General features: G+C 35.0%; 1 protein-coding gene across 1 annotated transcript; it reads right to left on the minus strand.

Moving 5' to 3' along the window:
- Positions 1–1,076: 1,076 nt before the first annotated feature.
- Positions 1,077–11,595, minus strand: CAV2 (caveolin 2). The gene is made up of 3 exons (XM_074193857.1): positions 11,167–11,595; positions 10,459–10,646; positions 1,077–4,583 (listed from the first exon to the last, which is right to left on the minus strand). Exons 1-3 carry the CDS (start codon positions 11,314–11,316, stop codon positions 4,433–4,435), a joined length of 489 nt encoding a protein of 162 aa, XP_074049958.1. The 5' UTR covers positions 11,317–11,595; the 3' UTR covers positions 1,077–4,432.
- Between the last annotated feature and the right edge of the window lie 9,789 nt (positions 11,596–21,384).

Raw genomic sequence — 21,384 nt, forward strand, 5'->3', positions numbered from 1 at the left:
GATATTTAATAATGGGAATTAGAAAGTAAAAGAGTTTGAGAAATAACAATTCCTTAGTGTAATTATATTTAGTAGAGGAATGTTCCTTAGGAGTATTGGACTTTCCTTCATTGAAAACTTTTAAAAATACATTTAAAAACAGGTTAAAAATTGATTATGCCATTGCTATACTTTACTCTCATAGGACCACAGATTTAGTGGTGAAAGAGAAAGAAGTTTTCAGTTACAGTCTCTTATTTATTGATGCATAAACTGAGGCTCAGAACTTAAGCTACTTGCTCAGTGTCATTTTGCTTTTTTTCTTAATGATTTTCCATATCTCGGGAAGAAGAAAATGGAGAAAATCATATTAGTTTGAATTAGAATACCTACTGAACATATCAAATTCAATCTATTATATAAAGTAAATAAAGGTAAAGTATAATTAGCATTCTAATTCCATTTTATAACATTCCAAGTATCTCTAAATCATTTTTAGATGTTATAAAGCTCTCAAAATTAAATTTGTAGCTTATGAACAAATTGGGAGAATACTATTTTTTTTTCTGTATATAGTTGAATTGTTTGAACTTATTTGTATGGGTATAAGCTTACTTTTCAAAAAAGATAATTTAACTGCATTGGAATTCGCTCAGTTTATTACTACCAAAGAAAACTGTATATAGGACTATATCATGAAAAGAAGCTACTTGGATTGTATTCTGTCCAATGTCAAGGGGCAAGAGCTCAAGCACATGGCTAACCATTTTTCTCCCTTGACTTTTTCAAGAAACCATCCACCATAGAACAAAATGTTTACTTCATGAAGGAATTGAAATGTGTTGAATTTTTGAGCTGAGCATTAATAGAAATCAATAACCATTCATTTAATGACATCAAATTTATATATACCAAATATATTGTAAGTTTTGTGAAATTAGATTCAATGCCACCCCTTTCATTTTGAAAAGAAACAGTTCCAAAGTTACCTACTGCATCTATATAGATTCATAAATATTTCCCCTTATTTTAGACATTATTTTCCAGCAAAAATTTCTGTTGATGACCTATTAATACAAATAAAATCACTCAACACATTTTTTGAGTTTTAAAAAGTTTATTATGGATTGCATAGTTGCCTTGACTCACATTAAAAAAATCAACCTCATTTCCCTAGAATACAGTACTTAACCAAAAAATTAAACTTCCAATAAACTATACTTTGGAAGTAATTAACACTTTTAGAAACAGGAATTGTGCTACTCCATCTGAAAATAAGGTTCCATTAGACCAAATCTAATTCTATGACATATTCTTATTGTGGTAAATATTAAAAGAAAGAGAAATTTGCCAAATAACTATCTGAAATAATAGAAAAGCATCATGATTTATAGTAATAAAATTAAATATCTCATTAAGGCAAATTTGAATATATTTACTTTTTTCCAATTAGATTATTTAATATTTCCAAAAATATTCTGAGACATATTCAGTTAGGATTACAGAATGAAGACTTTAAATATTCATGTATATATACATATATGTATACGAATGTTTATATGTGTATTGACTTTGAATTAGTTCCACATTCCAGTAGTGTAAGCCATTGCCCAACATATTTTAGATCTCTTCTGAAATAGATCATAAATATAGAACTGTAAGAGCTTTCAGAGGTCATTGAGTTCAATTCCCATATTTTACAGAGGTAAATACAGGGGCTAAGTAGTTTAAGTGACTTGCTTAGGATCAGACTGACCATCCTTTGTAATTTGAATTTCATTGTACATTCATGATTTCTATTCAGTTCTTCCTCACTCCAAGACTAAGGCTCCATTCACTGTGATACAGAGTATTTAGTATTGCCTTAAAAGTCAATTTAGGAGCCACATAATAAATGTAGTATCTTTTTGTTATATTTACCATTTGTTTTTAAACTCAAATAGTTTATGACTTCAGACTATTCTGAATACCTGTAATAGAGGGGGCTAGGTGGCGCAGTTGGGGCGGCTAGGTGGCACAGTGGATAAAGCACCGGCCCTGGAGTCAGGAGTGCCTGGGTTCAAATCTGGTTTCAGACACTTAATAATTACCTGGCCATGTGGCCTTGGGCAAGTCACTTAACCCCATTGCCTTGCAAAAAAAAACCCCTAAAAAAACCCTGAATACCTGTAATAGCCAAAATAATTCTCAAAGATAAATTTTTCTGTCATTATTGGTTATATTATTTTAAAACTTGTCTCTAGGTTTCCATTAGTCTAAGGAATCTTCAATATGGAAACACCCTTTCAACTAATAGTGATCAACAACTATCCTTCAACTTTAAAGTCTCAAACAGTTTCTCAAGAAACAGAAATTTAATGACTTGTCTAAGATCACACATTCAGACATCTGACATAGGCAAAACTTGATCTTAGATCTTTCTGACTTCAAGGTTAGCCCTCTATCACATTATGTTGCCTCACCTTAAGAAAGAGAAAGAAAAATACAAATACAAGATAATCCAGAAGTTTTACTTACGTTTTAAGTTGTTAAAGCTTAAAACTGCAATAAAATTCCTGGGATACCCAATAAAGTCTTAAAATGAGAAAAGGATACTGTCCTAAAGAAAAGACTAATGTAATGACCTCCTTTCATAGTTCCTCTTTTTTTTCTTTTAATGAGAAAATCATTCATATTACTATAGTAACATATGCCTCTGATATGCCTCTCATTTTGGAATGTATTTCCCCTTCAAACTTTAGCATCAAAGTTGAGTTATCTAGTTCCCAAGGAATAAGAAAAAAGGAATAAGCATTTATATAGCACCTACTACGTGCCAGAAACTATGCTAAGCACTTTACAAAAATTATCTCATTTGATCCTCACAACAGACCTGTGAGGTAGGCTGTTTATTATCCCCATTTTTCAGTTGAAGTAACTGATGCAGAGCAACCTGCTCAGAATCACAGAGTTAGTACATGTCAGAACTAGATTTGAACTCAGGTCTTCCTGACTCCAGACCCAGTCGTCTATTTACTGTGCTACCAAATGAGTCCTTGTTCAACATTGTATTACATTTCACAAACGACTCATGGTTGTAACTTGCTCATGTGCATATGAAGCTCAGCAGCACATACCTCAGTAAACAGTCTTCATGCACTGCAGTATATATGTGTCATTCTGGTCAAAGAAGACATGTAGCAATAGCTAAGTGCAGTAGAAACTGCTTTTTTTATCGTACATTTTCAGCAAAATAAAAAGTATGTCAAACAGCACCATAGGCTTTTAAATGAAAAATGAATTGGGAAATAGGAATGTCAAATATAATTTTAATGACTGAATATAAGAAAGAAAGCATTCTTAGCAACTGAATATAAGAGAAAGTATCATTTGGGCACAGATTATTTTAGATATATCATTCTAATGATAATCTTTAGGAAGGGTTTATTACAATCTGTATTTACTATAAGCATTATTCATAAAACATATATCAGGTTCTTTTTCCTATATTGTCCAATAGCAAAGTATTTTATGCCAAACTTTTACATTAAATTTTTAAAGAAAAATATATGCTTTACATAACCATTTCAGTGCAATCTCCCTAATCTAAATTTCTTTCTTTCCTTTTGTATGTATGATTCATATCTGGATGATTCCATTCAGCTTAATAATTCTAAAAGATTACAAATAACAATCAAAGTGCTTTATGGGAAACTGAAAGAGCAACATTTACATTAAGTACAAAATATACAATAAAATAGAACCTCTTCTTAAATAGGGCAGCAGGTTAAAGAGTAATCCCCCCAAGTTAGGTAACAACTTATTTTAAGGAACATAATTATAGGATCATTATGACAACTAAAAGGGGTAGTAGAGATCATCTAATTCAATTCTCATTTTTAGATGAGGAAATTGAGGCTCAGTGTGTTTCTCAAAGTTACTTGAGTAGCAAATAGCAGAGGCAAGTTTGACTCAGGTACTTGAAGTGTTCCACTCCATCACACCATGCTGTCTCTGATCCTTTTTATGCATATATTTTTCACATTTATATGTTTTTGTGTTATTGTAACATATATCACTTCCTTCTTGTGTACTGTGGTTTCTGTTATAATGTTTCTCTGACTGCCATTACTTTGGGAAATATATATTGCTCATAATTCAAATTAACAATTGCCATAAAATGTAAAGTCTGTTCTAAGACAAAATTATATTCCATTGAAAGTAAATGTTTCCAACCATTTATATTATTCTGGTATAAAATGCTGGATATGAACCACATGACTAGTAAATTGTGAAACTATTACCCAGGAAGAAATTAATTTCTTTTCTAAAGTCCAAAATACATTTGTTTCCCTTTAAAAAACAAAACAATTATCTTAAATAGAACAGTTTGGAAATGAACAGTAGTGCTTCTAAGTTACAGCAACATAAAGTATTGCAGTATATTAAGTTTCCAGCAGTAGGTTCCAATTATTCACTCAGGACCTAGTTTCAGACTGACTGATGAGAAGATTAGTCCCATGCTTTTACACACAGGAGCAATAAGAACATCTGTAATGCTCTTCCATACTGTCTGCACTGATGGTAGGACCATTAAACAGGTCTTTACAAAAGGCACCACAAACCTAGAATATAAGCAAATATTTAAGGCATATTAGTGTGGAAAAGGTTATCAAATATACCCAATGATTATTATGCATTCACAAACAGAACAGATAAGAATTCATATAAATCTTCACTATAATTTAAAAGAGAGTGTGATAAATTTGTCCCTTTAAAAGTTATATATATATATATATATATATATATATATATATATATATATATATATATATATATAGGTATTTCTATATCCATATCTATGGCTATATCAACCCTTATGTGTACTGGCAACAAAATGCAATAAAGCATGTTAGCTTTTAAAATTTTACTTTTTGAATAATGATTGTTGCTAATTATATTCAAGGACCTAAAAGGAAGAATTAGCACATTGCCTATATTATATTATACAACTGGATAGGTAATCTATTGAGTTATTCTACCAATAAAGGTGTTTATATGTTGAACACAAGCTACAGACAGAGAGTGAACTGACTCCAGGATAAAGTTGTGGAAGGAAATTGGGATGTATAGCATTTGTGAAATGATGTAATTCTTTAAAAGATCCTAAACAGTTGGCTATTACAAAAGTCCACTCTCTTAACACTAATATGCCCTGAATCATAGTATTCCATGGTCTTAGAAGCATAAAAAGTATGAATGACTTAAAGGTCAATGGAAAGACAGTTGGTGAGTACACAGCATGTTATTTTTTTAATATATATATATATATATATATATATATATATACACATATATATGGCAAGTACTATCAGAGATCTCATGGAAAAAATATGTTTCTAGAAAAGAAAATGAATTGGTCATTTAGCAAGAATAAGAGGCAATAGAGAGACAATTTAGATGGTACCAAGAAATGATCAGGGGGATGGGTTCAGAAAAGACTGGTGGAGATTCATTTGAACTGATGCAAAGTAAAGTGAGCAGAGCTAGGAAAACATTACACACAGTAACAGCAATATTGTAATAACAATAAACTGTTCAAGACAGACAGATCAAAACAATGATTCACAGCAATTCCAAAGGATTCATAATTGAAAAAAACAATACCTCCAAAGAGAATTGATTAACTCTGAGTTCAATTTGAAACTTTTTTTTTCCATTTCTTTTTCTTGCTCCCCCCCAACCTGGATATTATGGAAATATACTTTACATGACTTCATGGATAGATAGATAGAGAGATAGATAACATACATATAACATGGGTATCCTACTATTTGCCTTCTTGATGGATGAGGGAGTTGCTAGAGGGAGGGAGAGAATTTAAAACTTAAAATAACGACTTAAAATTCTTTCTGTCTCTCTCTTGCTGAAACATGACAAGTTACTTAGAAAGTACTTTGCCTTTGAATTGCCAGCATCGTGAAGTATCTTACATGTTACTGATTGATAATAGATAAATCCCAATTGTATAGGCAATGTCTTATAATAAAATATGTGAATGCTGTCCCTAGATCAGTGTGAACTGTTTTTTTATTATTTATTATTTATTCCTTATTTACATCAAAGACAGAAAAAAAGCAAAAGTTAATTGGAACATGACTAAAGAATTTACAGCAAGTAAAATTCAGCAAGACTCCTTGCAATTATTGTGCTCAATACATATTTGTTGAATTGAGTATACTATCTTGACATTAGGTATAATTCCACTTTGCACATGTAAAAATAACGACAATTATTATTATTATTATTATTATACTGACCTACCCTGAAGAGATTCAAGAAGCAATCATTCCAAATAGCTTAAAATGTTAATCCCTAAATATGCCTTAAGTTTTACATAAGTATTAAGCATTATTCTAGTATTAAATGACTATGTCATTAAAAAACTAGGTCATGCTTTAACTAATCTTATTATATGCTATTCATTTTTTCTAGTATTATTGCAATTACTTATTTTTCCAACTTTGGACTACTTTTAAAATAAGCTCTTAATTAGCCTTTATTTTGGTTGTCATGCTCCTTCAGTACATAAGTATTTCTGAACTTCTTGCTGTATTGCCATATTAATAGGTAGCATCTGTGAGCTATAGTGCTAATACTAAATGTGAGGTTTAGTCCATTGTATAGGAGAATGAGGCTGATTTATATATATATATATATATATATATATATATATATATATATATATAGTTCTATATGGGATAAAATAAATGAAAAACTTGTAGTTTTCTAAAAATTTATGAGTTTTATTTTTTGAATTATTCACTTTGCCTAACCCAAATTCAACCTGCTATCCACAAAAGGAGAAAACATTTTAGGCAATTACATGGGACAACTAATTACAGGGTAAGTCAGTACTATGTATTATGAATAAAAGACAATGTTGGGGACTCTTGACTTCTGTTCCCAGAACACTATTTTCTTATTGTGTGGTCTTGGGCAAATCATTTAAGTATTAAAAATATGAATGGGAAATACCAACACAGATCTGGTTATAATGCAAAGTATTTAGTTAGCACCAGGAAGATACTCTTTTCATCATTCACAAAGATTAGGCCTATTTCTCAATTCAATGCTATCTTCTGCTGGAGATCTTACCTAGTTCCTCGAGATTCTAGACTTTCCCTTTTAAGATCATTCTCCTATCTACTTTGGAAGTATTTTCTACATAACTAATTATTTACATGCTGTTTCCCTTGAGGGCATTGTCACTGTTTTAATATGTCCAGTCTAGTGACTGGTGTAATGCTAGTTGATTTGACTTGTCACATAGTAAAGACCCAAAATATAATTCTTGATTTCTATATCAATCAGTAGTGAAAATGATGTATACAACTACAAACTTGTAGCCTACAAGATAGATCAATCAGTTTCATAATTAAATTGTAAAATATGAACTTGACACTTCCCTCTTATCTAGGAACCCACCTCTGTCCATAGCATATATCTCTCCACCAAACTAAATGGAAGTTAAGTTCACAGAAAACAATTTTAACTTAATAGTTCATCAATAAAACCTAGAGTATACTCCGTATGAAGGCTTTTGTTTAAAGAATCTGTGCATGTGGTTTTATTTGGGAAAGCTATTATTAACTGATTTCGAATATCACACACTCAGTCTTTCCAAGATTTAAAATAAATTTAGTCTTCAACATTCAAATGGTTTTTCTCCAAGTGACCAAATAAACTAGGGTTCACTAAAAACTCTGCTTAAACTTATGAATTTTGGCAACCATTTTTGTCAAACAAGTACTAAACTTAGAATGCATAATGTGTTCTTGTCTAGACATGAAGTTGATGTTGCTATATGACTATTAGTAAATAGAGATTTGAGTTGACCAGAAATAGTGTTAAATTTTCAATAATCCAACCATCCTCTGCAAAATTTTAGTTTTCTTGTGGCCAATCCATTTGCAAAGTAGATTGTCTGAGTCTATTCTGTGGCATATCATCAAGAACAGCAAACTGACCCAGATGAATTGTGACCTTGACACAATTTTAATATATAAAAAGAAAAAAAAATTAATCGGTTAGTTGTACCTTGATTATAGGTTCCATTATTGCTTATCATTCCAGCTTGTGGATACCACAAGTATGATCTCATTACAAAGCAATTGCTTCTTTTATTAAAAAGAGCTATCTTTATTTCCTTTCCCAAGGTCTTCTTTAGTCTAGCTTTAAATGCTGGAGAACAGATAAGCATTGTGTGATGGTAATGTAAGTCATTAATAATGAAACCATTTTTTCTGAGTGTGAACTAACCTTTAAACTGTTTTTTTAAAAAAAATGACTCCCTTTACTTTCAATCACAGCTGCCTGATGACAGATGTATGATACAATTAAATATTAATGCCTCATGCACATAATTTGAAAAACAAACTATTTAAATAATATATTTACAAGGTTTATAACTGATAGGATGACTCATGAATAAAACAATATCCCTTTTGCAGGCTGACCAGGTGTAGAGAAACAACATTTGGCTAATTATATTCTTATTTATAACTTTCCACTATTTAACTTATTTCATCTCTATTACAAATGCTTTGCATAGTCTTTCTTCATTGTTATAAAATTATTGAAATTTATATTTTTAAAATGCTCCAAAGTAATATTTGTTCCCAATATTGTCCAAAAAGTAATAAATCTTATTATTAAAATGGATTAACTGACACAGAGATTAAAGGAATTGTACCTCAAGTGTTGACTTAGGTGAAGCTTTTTGCCTTTCCATTATTTTAACTAAGCAAATAAATTTGTGAGCTCATATATCAGACTTTCCAAAAAGTTTCCACCAGGTATGTTATTACTTGATAACCAGGAAAATTCATGTTTTTTCCTGAATCTAGTCCTTCATACAAGATTAGTTTTTATCACCATAGCTACTTTGGAGTCTTACAAAGTTAAATTCCCTAAAAAACAACTCTAGTAAACCAACTGAATATATTCTTTAAAGATTATTAAAATTCAGATTGTGTAGGAAAAGAAAGAGATAGGTTGACATTCTATCTAGCTGTAACACTTTAGCAACTGCTTTTGATATTTTGTGTCCCTGAATTCTGAACACACTGTAGCAGGTGGCATTACTATGCAATGACAAAGAATACAAAAAATATCTCAGAAAAATTCTCTAATTCTGGCAATATCTTGTAGGAGTGTTTGGAAATTGTATTGCTTTTTAGGGAAACACAAGCAATATGAATATTTAGCAAACCTTAACCTGAAAGGCCAAATTTCAGTTGCCACTTTAGGGTTTCCATTTCTTAACTTCAAACACCTTAAATTATCACACACACATGCAATGGGGTGGGTTCCAACATTTTTAACATTCATCATCTGTTTTGCTAATAGTGAAAAACAACATGGTAGTATTTATATTTAAAAAGCAAAGTGAAAAGGAGCAACAGCTTTGTGATCAGATCATACTTAGTATGTTAAACATATTGATGAGACTAGACCACCTCAGATGGAAGGGCTACTGCTTAGGTTACATTTTCTTGCTGCCAGTTTTAGACCATCAATCACTCCTAACCTCACAAGGCTGTTCTGAAAAAAAAAGGCCTTTGTACATCAGTGTTTTTCTGAAAATGCTTGAAATGTAAATGGAATACCTCTGAATTATTTTCCCTTGGAACAAAGCAGATACTAAGAAATATTTTCCCTCTAGATAAAATGAATTTTTCCCTCTTGCTGGTTAGTTTCTTAAAAAGGAGATTTAAAAAAAACACACTAAATTTATGAAAATAACATGAATGTGAATCAGGGTATTCACTCACTCTATTTATGTCCAATGGGCTACTATGTTCTTTTCTTTCTTTCTTACCCAGTTTTTTCCCTCTCTTTGTATTATCATGGTTGAAAAGTATTGAGGTTGGGGTGGAGAGACGTTCATTATTCTAGAGCTTGAATCATTTCTTGTCACAATAGTTGGGTCCTTGTCTAACAAAGTTTCTCTTCTTACTATGTTTATCTCTCCTTACTACAGTTACCCCAGAAAGCATTGGTTAGTTGAGTTCAGACACCTGGATATAATTCCTGTCACTCTTGTCACCCTGCGTATTTGGGGGGGGGTAGTGAATACTACAAGTCTACAAGTTCCACCACAGTTCTGTAAATTGGCCCAGCAGAGGCCTGTGGCAGGAAGATGGCTTCTGCCCACTCCACCTCCAGCCCCCGTCCAAAAAGTGCTGTCACACCCCCTTTCCAGTTCGGTATTGGTACTACAAATCACATCACCTAAAACAACTCTAAGATCCTGCTCAGAATTGGCAGTGCTCGTTTTCAACTACCAATTCACACTTTGAGACCAAACATGTTGCACTCTTTACTCAAGTTGGGCCCAAGGCGGTGGAGGAGGGCCAGGGAGGGTGGAGCGAGCAGGTGGGAAAGGGACTCCCCTAAGTTTTCAGCAAACAGCACCAAGGCAGAAAAGGTTCTCACCAGATGTGCAGGCAGCTAAGAGTTGCAAAGCAAATTCCTGCCACAAAGGCCATCGGGATAGCCAGGAGCACAGTTAGGACCTTGTAGATCAGGTACTTGCTGACTTCAAAGAGGGCATGGCTGCAGATCCAGACTTTGTCAAAACTGTGGGCGGATTCGGGCTCCGCAATCACATCCTCAAAGCCCAGCTGGGGAAACAAGAGACACCCGCATCAAATCCTTAGAAGCCCCTCATGCCGGCACAGGATGATGAGGTTGGGGGTGGGGTGGGGGTGGGGAGGGAGAGGAGGGAGACCTGGAGAGGAATAGCAAGATCACAACATAGTCCCCATCTTAGGATCGGAGTCCGGGTTTGACCACAAAAGTCTCTCTCTGTCTCTCTCTCTCTCTCTCTCTCTCTCTGTCTCTCTCTCTCTCTCTCTCTGTCTCTCTCTGTCTCTCTGTCTCTCTCTCTCTCTCTCTGTCTCTCTGTCTCTGTCTCTCTCTGTCGGAGAATGGGATGAGAACCACTAGTCACCACTTCTGCTCCGGGAAGGGACCACTTGTCTCCTCCCGCTGGACTTTCCCAGTGTCCTATCCATGCCCTGACGCTGTGGAGACTTTTTTGCAACTTGCACAGGAGCCAAAGCCCCGGCTCTCTCTTACTGTCTTCTCTCGCTCTCCCTCCCCATCCTCTGCCCCTTCCCCTTTCCTCCCTCAGCTTGCCACCTTCAGATGCGTGTTGAGGCCGCGGGGATCGCGATCCTGGACAGACTTCACGCATTTCTCGGGCTCCGGGTAGTCCGAACCGCTGTTGCGGCTGTAGGAATCCTCATCCATGTAGATCTGCGCGTCCGCCTTCTCGGTCTCCAGCCCCATTGCTGCGCTCCCTGCCGGGTCTGCCTCGGCTCCAGGGCGCTGCGGACCTCCGAGTTGCGGCCCCAGCCTTCGCTTGTCTTCCCCTCTCTTCTTCCAGCCAGCCTGGTCCCGAGCGGGCGGCGGCCGCTTCCCCCTCCTGGCTTCCCGCTGGGCTGTCCCAGGGCCCCGCCCTTCACCCGGGTGAGCCACTGGAGGAGGGACAGAGACAGACAGAGAGAGAGAGAAAGGAGAAAGGCCCGGGGTCCTCCGAAACCCCCACGGATGCCCCTCCACCTACCCAGAGCGACTCCTGGCTTTGCCCCTCCCTGCTTCCCGGACTGCACGCCCCGGAGTCGGTCCTCTAGGGGTCCCGGAGGGTGGGGTGGGGTAGGGTGTTCCTTTTTTTTTTCAGGGAGGGGAGGGAAAGCAACTATCCCTCAGGGTCAAATGCCGGGCTTTCAGAGAAAGGCCAAGTGACTCTTCATTCTACTCTTCCCGAGCCCAGGGACTGAGAAAAGTTATCTTTAAAGGTATCCAGAGCCTCTCAGAACTGGGTGTATCTGCCACTGAGAAATTCCCAGCTGCCAGTGACTTGTCTGGGGTCGGCTGACAGGTAGAAAGTTACAGGTACTTTCTGCCTGAGATATTCCAAAGATGGACCAGGCCTGACCTATGGGACTACAGCACTCAGGAGTCTTAAAGCTCCAAGGTGTGATTCCTGCCCTAGGGAGCATGCAGGAAGATGGTGGTAGTAGGCACTCCTCAGTTCTTCAAGACTTACAGTTTTTAAAATCCTTCCTTCCCCCTTGTTCTGAACCCTTGAAATGATTCCATCTTACAGTAAAATATAACCAAATTTGGAACCTTAGGTGGATCATTTATTTTTTTATTTTTTAGATTTTTCAAGGCAATAGGGTTAAGTGGCTTGCCCAAGGCCACACGGCTAGGTAATTATTAAGTGTCTGAGGTCGGATTTGAAACCAGGTGGGTGGATCATTTAAATAAGACTACTTGCAGAGTCATAGTGCATTAGACAGACTTGCCTATAGATAATGTCCTCTGGAAAGGTTCGTATCCTTTCCCATTCTAAGGTATCTTTTATTCTTTATTCTCTGTTTCCTATATTAACATTGCTTAAATTGGTTGTCATAAATTCAACCTAAATCAGCAAACATTTATTTAGCTCTGGTTATGATCAGGGCTCGGTACTAAACCTATGGTGATACAAAACCGCAAGTGGGTTCCTGCCCTCCAGAAGATGACATTTTACCGTCAGTAAACAAATAACTAAGGTAATACAAAGCTTTTTCTCCAAGTTGCTTTGGTTAAATGGAAATTAGTTAAGAGATGAAATGATGATTACTATATTTATTTGTTTCATTTATCATTGCATTAGGATTTCACACCTAGCAGAAAACCCTCAAATTTTAGACATCATGGAAATTGTGGAGGAAAAATTCTACTTAATCTGAAACGTTATTAACCTCATATTTCCTCAATATTTCAATTATTTCAATGATTCTTTCCCCTTAATATTTTAGTAAGTCTAAAGAGCTATCTATCCAAAAAGTTTCATAAACTCTTGGGCAACCCAAAGATGTTGATACTCATTGGATTTAGTTATAATGAACTTAGGATAACATATGTGAAAAGTACATTGATGAACCTGTTCTTGAAATCCTTACTTTGATAAAACCTGTAAGAATTTGCACCCTAATGACCTCACCCAATACCACCTTTATTCCAGAATACAGTGTAGAGGGTTGATCAAATGAGGTTCCTGATTAACTTAATGCATTTACAGGGTTCTATGCCTTTGACTAGGATTTGATGACATTTCCCAAAGAAGATTTTAGACAAGTTTATTGAACCATTTTGTATGTGTGGGTAGCCCCCCTCCCCTTTTCCTAACACAGGTGAAAGACAGAGAGGTGCAAGTAAACTTTGGTTCCTGGAAGGTACCAGTGCAATGGCACAGTACATACCATCCTTGCATTCCTTCAAATAATAGATTCACAGAATAAGAAATTGCAGTGGTTGGAGTCATTAATAGAGTATTGAGAGATCCTGAGTCAAGTCCCTGAACTCTGAATAAGGAGAGCTATTCCTGCATGGTCAGTGGCAAGGTCACACATGCTTTCAACCACATGATTGCTAGGGAGAGGGGAAACATGTGTTTGGATTCTGGAGGCTTGATTGTCTGAAAAAATTGTGACATAGTGGATTCTATGTAGGAAGACCTGGTTCCAGATTCTTTTGGCTCTGAAAGTCACTTAGCTTCTCTGAACTTTAATTTCTTCATCTGTAAAATGGGAAACACAATATCAGGTTTACAAAATCAGAATATGGAAAGTACTTTTCAAGACATAAACTATATAAATGTGAATAGATATTCTTAAGTCAGTCACTTAAACTGACATTGGTTGTCTACAATCAGTTGTTGGAAAACAAATTCCAGAAAAGATCCCTTAATCCTTTGTTAATTACAAAATAAATAAACCTGCAAAGAAGTTTAATACATTGAGTAATACATAAATGAAGAGACAGGAAAGTAGTAGTTGGCAGGTTTGTCTCATTTTTCACTCTTGTTTTTTTTTAATTGCTTTTTGCCCTTTCTATATACCAAGATCAATGTTATATGAGTAATGGTCTTTGAGTTTCTTCATTTGAGGCAATGTCATGATGACATTTAAGGTGCATTCTAGAGCTAGCATTTTATGGCTCCAAGTAACCATAAGCCCTACCTCAAACCCTCAACCTTAACCTTAACCCTAACTCTAAATCCTAACTCTAACCCTAAGCCCTAAATTCTAATAGGGTCTAGGTAGACAATGAAAATTTGTAAGAGGCAAATATTGTACATAAATTCATTGTTTAATGCCAACTTGAAAGTCTGTGGCAAGAGTCTTTGAACATCCCTTGTTCAGTTAACATGTCTAGCTTAGTTGAAAAAAATTTAAAAATTAAATTCATACAATATTTTGTTTTTCTTGAAAAGTCTTGTTTAGATAATATATTTTTCCCCTTATTTTGTAGATTAGGAATCAAGTTTGGAGAGGGTAAACAACTTTCACACCTTCACACAGTTAGTAATAAATAGAGCCAGGGAATGAAATGAGGTCCACCATTTCTAAATTCAACTTTCTTTCTCCTCAACTATACAATCCTGCTCTCCTTCTGAATATAGTGCACATTTTTGATGATTTGTAATAAAAGTATTAAAATTGTACAGGATAATTAAAATAAATAAAAAAGATTCTGTTCTTTGCTAAAAATTTAATTTATTACAACTTCCCCACTGAAGAATAAAAAAAAGAAATACACATATCCCCAGAATCTTCTAATTAAAAAGCCCATTCACTTTTTTATTTTCTTTTTTTTTTTAATTTGAGGCAATGGAATTAAGTGACTTGCCCAAGATCACACAGCTAGGAAATTATTAAGTGTCTGAAGTCAGATTTGAACTCAGGTACTCCTGACTTCAGCATGGGTGCTCTATCCACTGCACCACCTCACTGCCCCAAGCCCATTCACTTTTGAATAGTCAATAATACAATGGGCAAAAGGTTGTCACTGAGAAGAATTTGATTTATTTTCTTTTTTTTTTGGAAAATTATTTTATTTTTCTACATGTAAAAATAGTTTCAAACATTCATTTTTTTTGGTAAGATTTTGAGTTCCACATTTTTCTACCTCTTTCCCTTCTCTCTAACACTCCCCAGGACAGCTAGTAATCTAATATAGGTTATATATGTACAGTCAGGTTTAACATATTTCTTTCTCAGTCAAGTTGTGAAAGAAGAATCAGAACTAAAGGAAGAGAAAAAGAAACATGAGAAAAAGAAACAATCACATAAAACAAGTAATAAAAAGTGAAAGTATGCTTTGGTTTGCATTCAGACTCCATAGTTTTTTCTTAGAATTGTCCTTGATCACTTAACTGCAGAGGTGAACTAAGACATCTATAGTTAATCATCACCCAATGTTACTGAGAGTTTTTTAAGTTAAAAAAAATATGCTTCAATCTGTATTCAGACATCAGCTCTTTCTCTGGAGTTGGAAAGCTCTCTTATAAAGCCCTTTAGAATTACCTTAAATCACAGCAAAGTGATCTAAGTCACTCACAGTTGATTATTCTACAATAATATTGTTATTTTTGTATACAGTAATTTTTCACATTGCATCTGTTCAAGTAAAGCTTTCCAAGTTTTACTGAGGGCATCCTGCTCATCATTTCTTATAGCATAATAGTATTCCACCGCAATCACATACCACATATCATTTCCCAATTGATGGATATCTCCTCAATTTTCAATTCTTAGCCACAAGAAAAGAGCTGCTATAAATATCTTGCACATATAGGTTCTTTTCCATCCCATTTTTCATCTCTTCAGGAATACAGACCCAATAATAACATTGCTAGGTCAAAGGATATGCATAGTTTCATAGCTCTTTGGATAGAATTCCAAACTGCACTGCAGAATTATTGAATCATTTCACAATTCTTCCAACAGTGAACTGATGTCTCATTTTCCTTACATCCCTTCCAAAATTTGCCACTTTCTTTTTCTATCCTCTTAGCCAACTGATAGATATGTTAGTATGTCAAAATTATTCTAATTTGCATTCCTCCAATCAGTAGTGAGTTAGAATATTTTTTAACAATATGACCATAGATATTCATTTCTCTTGATCATTTATCAATTATGGAATGGTTCTTATTTTTCTTTTTATAAATTTGACTCAATTATTAATGTAAGAGAAATGAGACCTTTATAAGAGAAACTTGTTTCAACATCCCGCCCCACTGAATTGAATTTCCTTTCTTTCTATTATCTCCACCCCCATTTATTCTACTCACTCTCTCCTTTCACTCTGTGCCTCCTTAAAAGTGTTTTGTTTCTGACTACCCTCTCGCACAATCATCCCTCCCTTCTATCACCACCCCTTTCTCCCACCCTCTTGCCCTTGTAGGGTAATATAGATTTTTATACCCAGTTGAGTGTTTTTATTATTCCCTCTCTGAGCCACTTCTGATGAGAATGAAGGCTCACTCATTTCCCCTTTATCTCCCCCCTTCTTACTCTCCACTGCAAGACTTTTCTTGTCCCTTTTATGTGAAATAACTTACCTCATTTTCATTGCCCTTTTCCTTTCTCCAGTACATTCCTCGTTCATCTCTTAGCTCCATCTTTTTAATACCATATCCCTTCATATTCAACTCCAATCTGTGTGTTCCCTGTCTAAATATATATATAATTTCTAACTACCATAATGAATCAGAAAACTTGTAGGATTGATCAATATCATCTTTCCATACAGGAATACAAAGTTTTACATCATTAATTCCCTTATGATTTGTCTTCCCTATTTACCTTTTTATGCTTCACTTGAGTTTTATATTTGAAGATCAAATTTTCCATTCCACTTTGTTCTTTTCATCAGGAAAGTTCCTTATTTCCTTTAAAGTCCATCTTTTCCCCTGAAAGAATATGCTTAATTTTGCTGGGTAGTTGATTCTTGGCTGTAATTCAGACTCTTTTGCTTTCTGTGATCCTTTAATGTAGAAGTACCTAATATTATGTGATTCTGACTGTGACTCCATGGCTCTTGAATTGTTTCTTTGGGGTTGCTTGTAATAATTTTTTCCTTGATGTGGGAGCTCTGAAATTTTCCTATAAAATTCCTAGTTTTCATTTTGGGATCTTTCTTAAAGAGGTGATCAGTAGATTCTTTCAATTTCTGATTTACCTGCTGGTTAATAAAAATGGATCAGTTTTCTTTGATAATTTCTTGAAAGGTGATGTCTAGGCTCATTTTTTGATCATGGCTTTCAAGTAGTCCAATAATTTTTAAATGTTCTCTCCTAGATATAATTTCCAGGTCAGATGATTTGCTAATGAGATATTTCAAATTGACTTCTAGTTTTTCATTCTTTTGGTTTTGTTTTATTGTTTCTTGACTTCTCACAATTTTATATTTGCTCAATTTTATATTCTAAGAACTTATTTTCTTCATTGAGTTTTTGTACTTCCTTTACCATTTGATCAATTCTGCCTTTTAAGGCATTCTGATCATTGGCTTTTTGAGTCTCTTTTACCATTTGGCCTGATCTCATTTTAAGGTGTTATTTTTCTTCAGTACTTTTTTTTCATGTTTTCCCCATAATACTTTCCTTTCTCTTTCCAGTTTTTTCCTCTACTTTTCTTACTTGAATTTCAAAATCCTTTTTGAGCTCCTCCATGGTCTGAGACAATTCATATTTTTCTTGGAGGTTTTGGATGTAAGAGCTTTAACTTTGTTGTCTTCTGAGTTTATATTTTGATCTCTGTCACCATGGTAACTTTCTATGGTCAGATTTCATTTTTTGTTGTTATTTGCCAATTTTTCCAGTCTATAACTTTATTTTTAACTCTGTTAAGGTGGGCTCTGCTTCCAGGTGGAGAGCATACTGTTCCAAGCTCTTGGGCTTCTTTGCAGATATTTTCAGAGATATTTCTAAGTATCTGCAAGTTTTTAATTCTTCCAAGGTGGTACGATGTAACGAGAGGTTTTTACTACGTCCTGGTTTGTGCTCTGGTTTATGGGTGACTGCAAACACTTCTTTCTGAAATTGTGAGGAGGACCCCTGCTCCCCTGTAGCAACAAGCTCTGTTGTGACACTGCTCTTCCTCTTCTTGGGACTGTGACCCTGGACTAAGACTCAGATCAGATTATGGGCAAGACAACCTAGTCCTGCCTCAGTAATAGCAAAGAGGATCCCTGTAATCTCCTTCTGACACCCTTACCATCTATGGACTGAGAGCTCCAGAAACAGCAATTGCTGCTATTTCAGTGGCTTCTAAGTATTACTCCTAGTCTGTTGGGGTCTGGTCTGTGCTGTTTGAGTTCTTACTATACTGTGCTCCACTCTCTCCCTGGTGCAATAAACTTTTTCTCCTGTACTTCCAAGTTGTCCTTGTCACTCTTTGGGTTGAGAGGTCTGGAAATCACCACAGCTGTCACTGCCCCAGTCCCCTTGATTCCTGTTTCTGAATTATTGGGGCTGGTTTATGCTGGCAGGTCATGCTTCTCTCTTACTCCAGTGCAGCAGTCTCTTTTAACAGATCTTCAGTTATCTTGGGGCTGGAAAATTGTTTCTTTTTTGTTTTTGTATATGTTCTGCAATCTAGAATTTTTTTAGTTAATATTTAAGGTATTTTGAGTGGTTTTATTTTTAACTGTAAATGGCTTCAGCATCTTTATGGATGATCTTAGGATCCTGCACTATTCGAATCACTCTTTTCTGGATACCTCCAGTTTGTGTATTGTTTGCATTCCAGAACTAACTATAGTACTCCAGGAATAACCTGGTCAAGGCAGATTATCGCCTTTTAAGACACTCTTCTCTCTTTCTTGTTGTTCAATCCTGGTTCCAGTCTTTGTGAGCCCATTTGTGGTTTTCTTGGAAAAGAGATTACAGTAGTTTAGCCTTTCCTTCTCCAGATCATTTTACAGATGAGGAATTGAGTCAAATAGGGTTAAATGACTTGCCTAGGGTCATATAGATAATAAGTATTTGAGGCTAGATTTGAGCCCAGGAAGATGCAATGAATGGGGAAAATATTCCCATTCTACCTTTTCCTTCTTCATTCTTTCTCTTTCTTTCTTTTTTTGAGATAATCCCAACATAATTAACTCATACAATGCCATCTGTCATGATAATTTCACATTTTTTCATTTTCATTATTTTGATTTAACTTTATTGTTTCTTGATATTTCATTGAGTTATTAGTTTCTACTTGCACAATTCTGATTTTTAAGGACTATTTTTCTTCAGTGAGTTATTGTACCTCTTTTTTTCCCATTTGAACAATTCTTTTTAAGAATTTCTTTTTTTTGGCAATGAATTTTTATGCCTCTTTTACCATTAGGCCAATTCCATTTTAAGAGGTAATTTTCTTCAGTATTTTTTGTGCCTCTTATAAAATTGTTAATTCTTTTTTCACAATTTTCTTCTATCATTCTCATTTCTTCCATTTTTCCTTTACCATTCTTCTCTCTCTCTCTCTCTCTCTCTCTCTCTCTCTCTCTCTCTCTCTCTCTCTCTCTCTCTCTCTCCCTTACAGGTATTCTTATTGGGTTTAGATTCGATTAGCATTTTTCTTTGATGGGTTTTGCTTGTACCTATCTTTCTATTATTGTCTTTTGAGTTTATATCTTGGTCTTACCTGCCACTATACTAGCTTTTTATGGTCAAATTCTTTTTTGTTGTTGTTCTTTGTTCTTTCCTAACTATGTATTGACTTTGAATATTATGTTAAAATTGTACTTTGTTCACACTGGGGACAGAAAGACACTCTTTAATCTTTAGAATTTTTTTGTGATACTGTAGATCTGGGAGTTTGCAAGTTTTCAGTGCTCCCACAGTAATGGATTCTGAGGAGAAGTGGGGTCACTGCTCTATTGGTTTTGTGCTCTAGTCTTTATCTAGCTCTCCTGCAACAGCAAGTATTAGTATTCCTCTTGCCCTGAAACTATTTCCAGGTCCCCTACTCTCTTGTAATCACAAGTGTTAATGTTCCTTTCCCCCTTGGAACTGAAACCAGGACCTCTGATCCTTTTTGGTCCACCACCAGTATTCTTCTCTGCCCTGGAACGGTGACACAAAACTGTGTATAGACGCTAGAACTGCCAATCAGTGTCAACTGCCTATACCAGCATTGGATTTCCTGAAATCTCTTTTTCACCAGTATTTTGACCTTTTCTCTGGACTGAGTACTGCTGAAGCAACTGCTGTCTCAGCTGTCTCCAAAGTCCATAGGTACTGCTATTTGTGTGCACTGGGTCAGCTCCTATCTGATGTTACAAACCACTCCTGCAGATGTTCTAAGTTGCTTTAGGTTGTAATAATCATCCCTCTGACTTTTTGTTGGCTCTGCCACTCTAAAATTTGATTGAGGAGTTATTTTTAAGTTGTTTGGAGGGGAATGTTGGGGTAGCTGGATGACTGCCTCTAATTTGCCATCATGGCTCCATCACCCACTCCGCTATACATTTTCCCAGGATATTCTAAAATTGATCCGAATGCTGTCATCTCTTGTGCTGGAAAGTCCATTCTTAGGTCTCTGACATGTACTTAGATGGTCACATGGACAAGCATGGTTCTTCTCTACTTCAGTCTTTAATAATTAAGGGACATATAAAGATTAATTCTTTTATTTTCTTGCATAGATGTAGTCTCTTTAGCAGAAAGGTGAATGGTAAAAGGTAAAAGATAAACACACACACAAACACACACATACACACAAACACACACACAGAACCTGAATAGGTCTGTCAGATCTCTTTTATACATTATTAGAATCTGTCTTGTTAAATATCTAAATCAAGTCATCATCCTCTTGGGATAGCCTCATTTATTGAAACAGGTATATACTAGGAGGTATCTAGGGATAGTTCCATATTAATGAATTTAAACAGGAATAACCTCTTACTGGGTTAAGAGTTGAGTTTTTCCTCAACTAGGATGAGAAAAAATATAAACAATTAGAAATTGTTTTGATATCTTTGTCAGAGTCATACTTGTTTGAAATTTGCATTTCTTTTATTAGTGATTTAGAGAATGTTTTATATGGTTATTGATAATTTACCAATTTTATTTTGAAAATTGTTCATTCTATTTGATCACTTATCTGTTGAGAAATGGCTCAGCTTTTCCATGTTCATTACATAATAATACATATCAAGCAAGTTAAAACCCATGTTTAGTAGATTCATCCATGATGAAAATATTCCATAAACTAATAATGACAAATTAAATGATAATGATGCAATCAATATATGCCAAAAGAAAGAAATGTTGATGCTAAACAATATTTAACAAATGAACTTACAAGCAAATTTACAAATTTGGGTCAAAATTACAGTAATAAAAATTTCATTCACGTGCCAACAGTTGATAAATAACCAGTCAACAATATCCACCAAACCAAAAGTAATTAAATACTTAATACTCTTATTCAAGCAAAATTCAAATAAAAATTAGTAGTACTGAAGCAGGTACTTTGTAGAAATAACATGTATGAGTTAGAAGATAAGAGGAATCAC

The sequence above is a fragment of the Macrotis lagotis genome, chromosome 7 (assembly GCF_037893015.1).
Source record: "Macrotis lagotis isolate mMagLag1 chromosome 7, bilby.v1.9.chrom.fasta, whole genome shotgun sequence".
In the NCBI taxonomy this organism is placed as follows: Eukaryota; Metazoa; Chordata; class Mammalia; order Peramelemorphia; family Peramelidae; genus Macrotis; species Macrotis lagotis.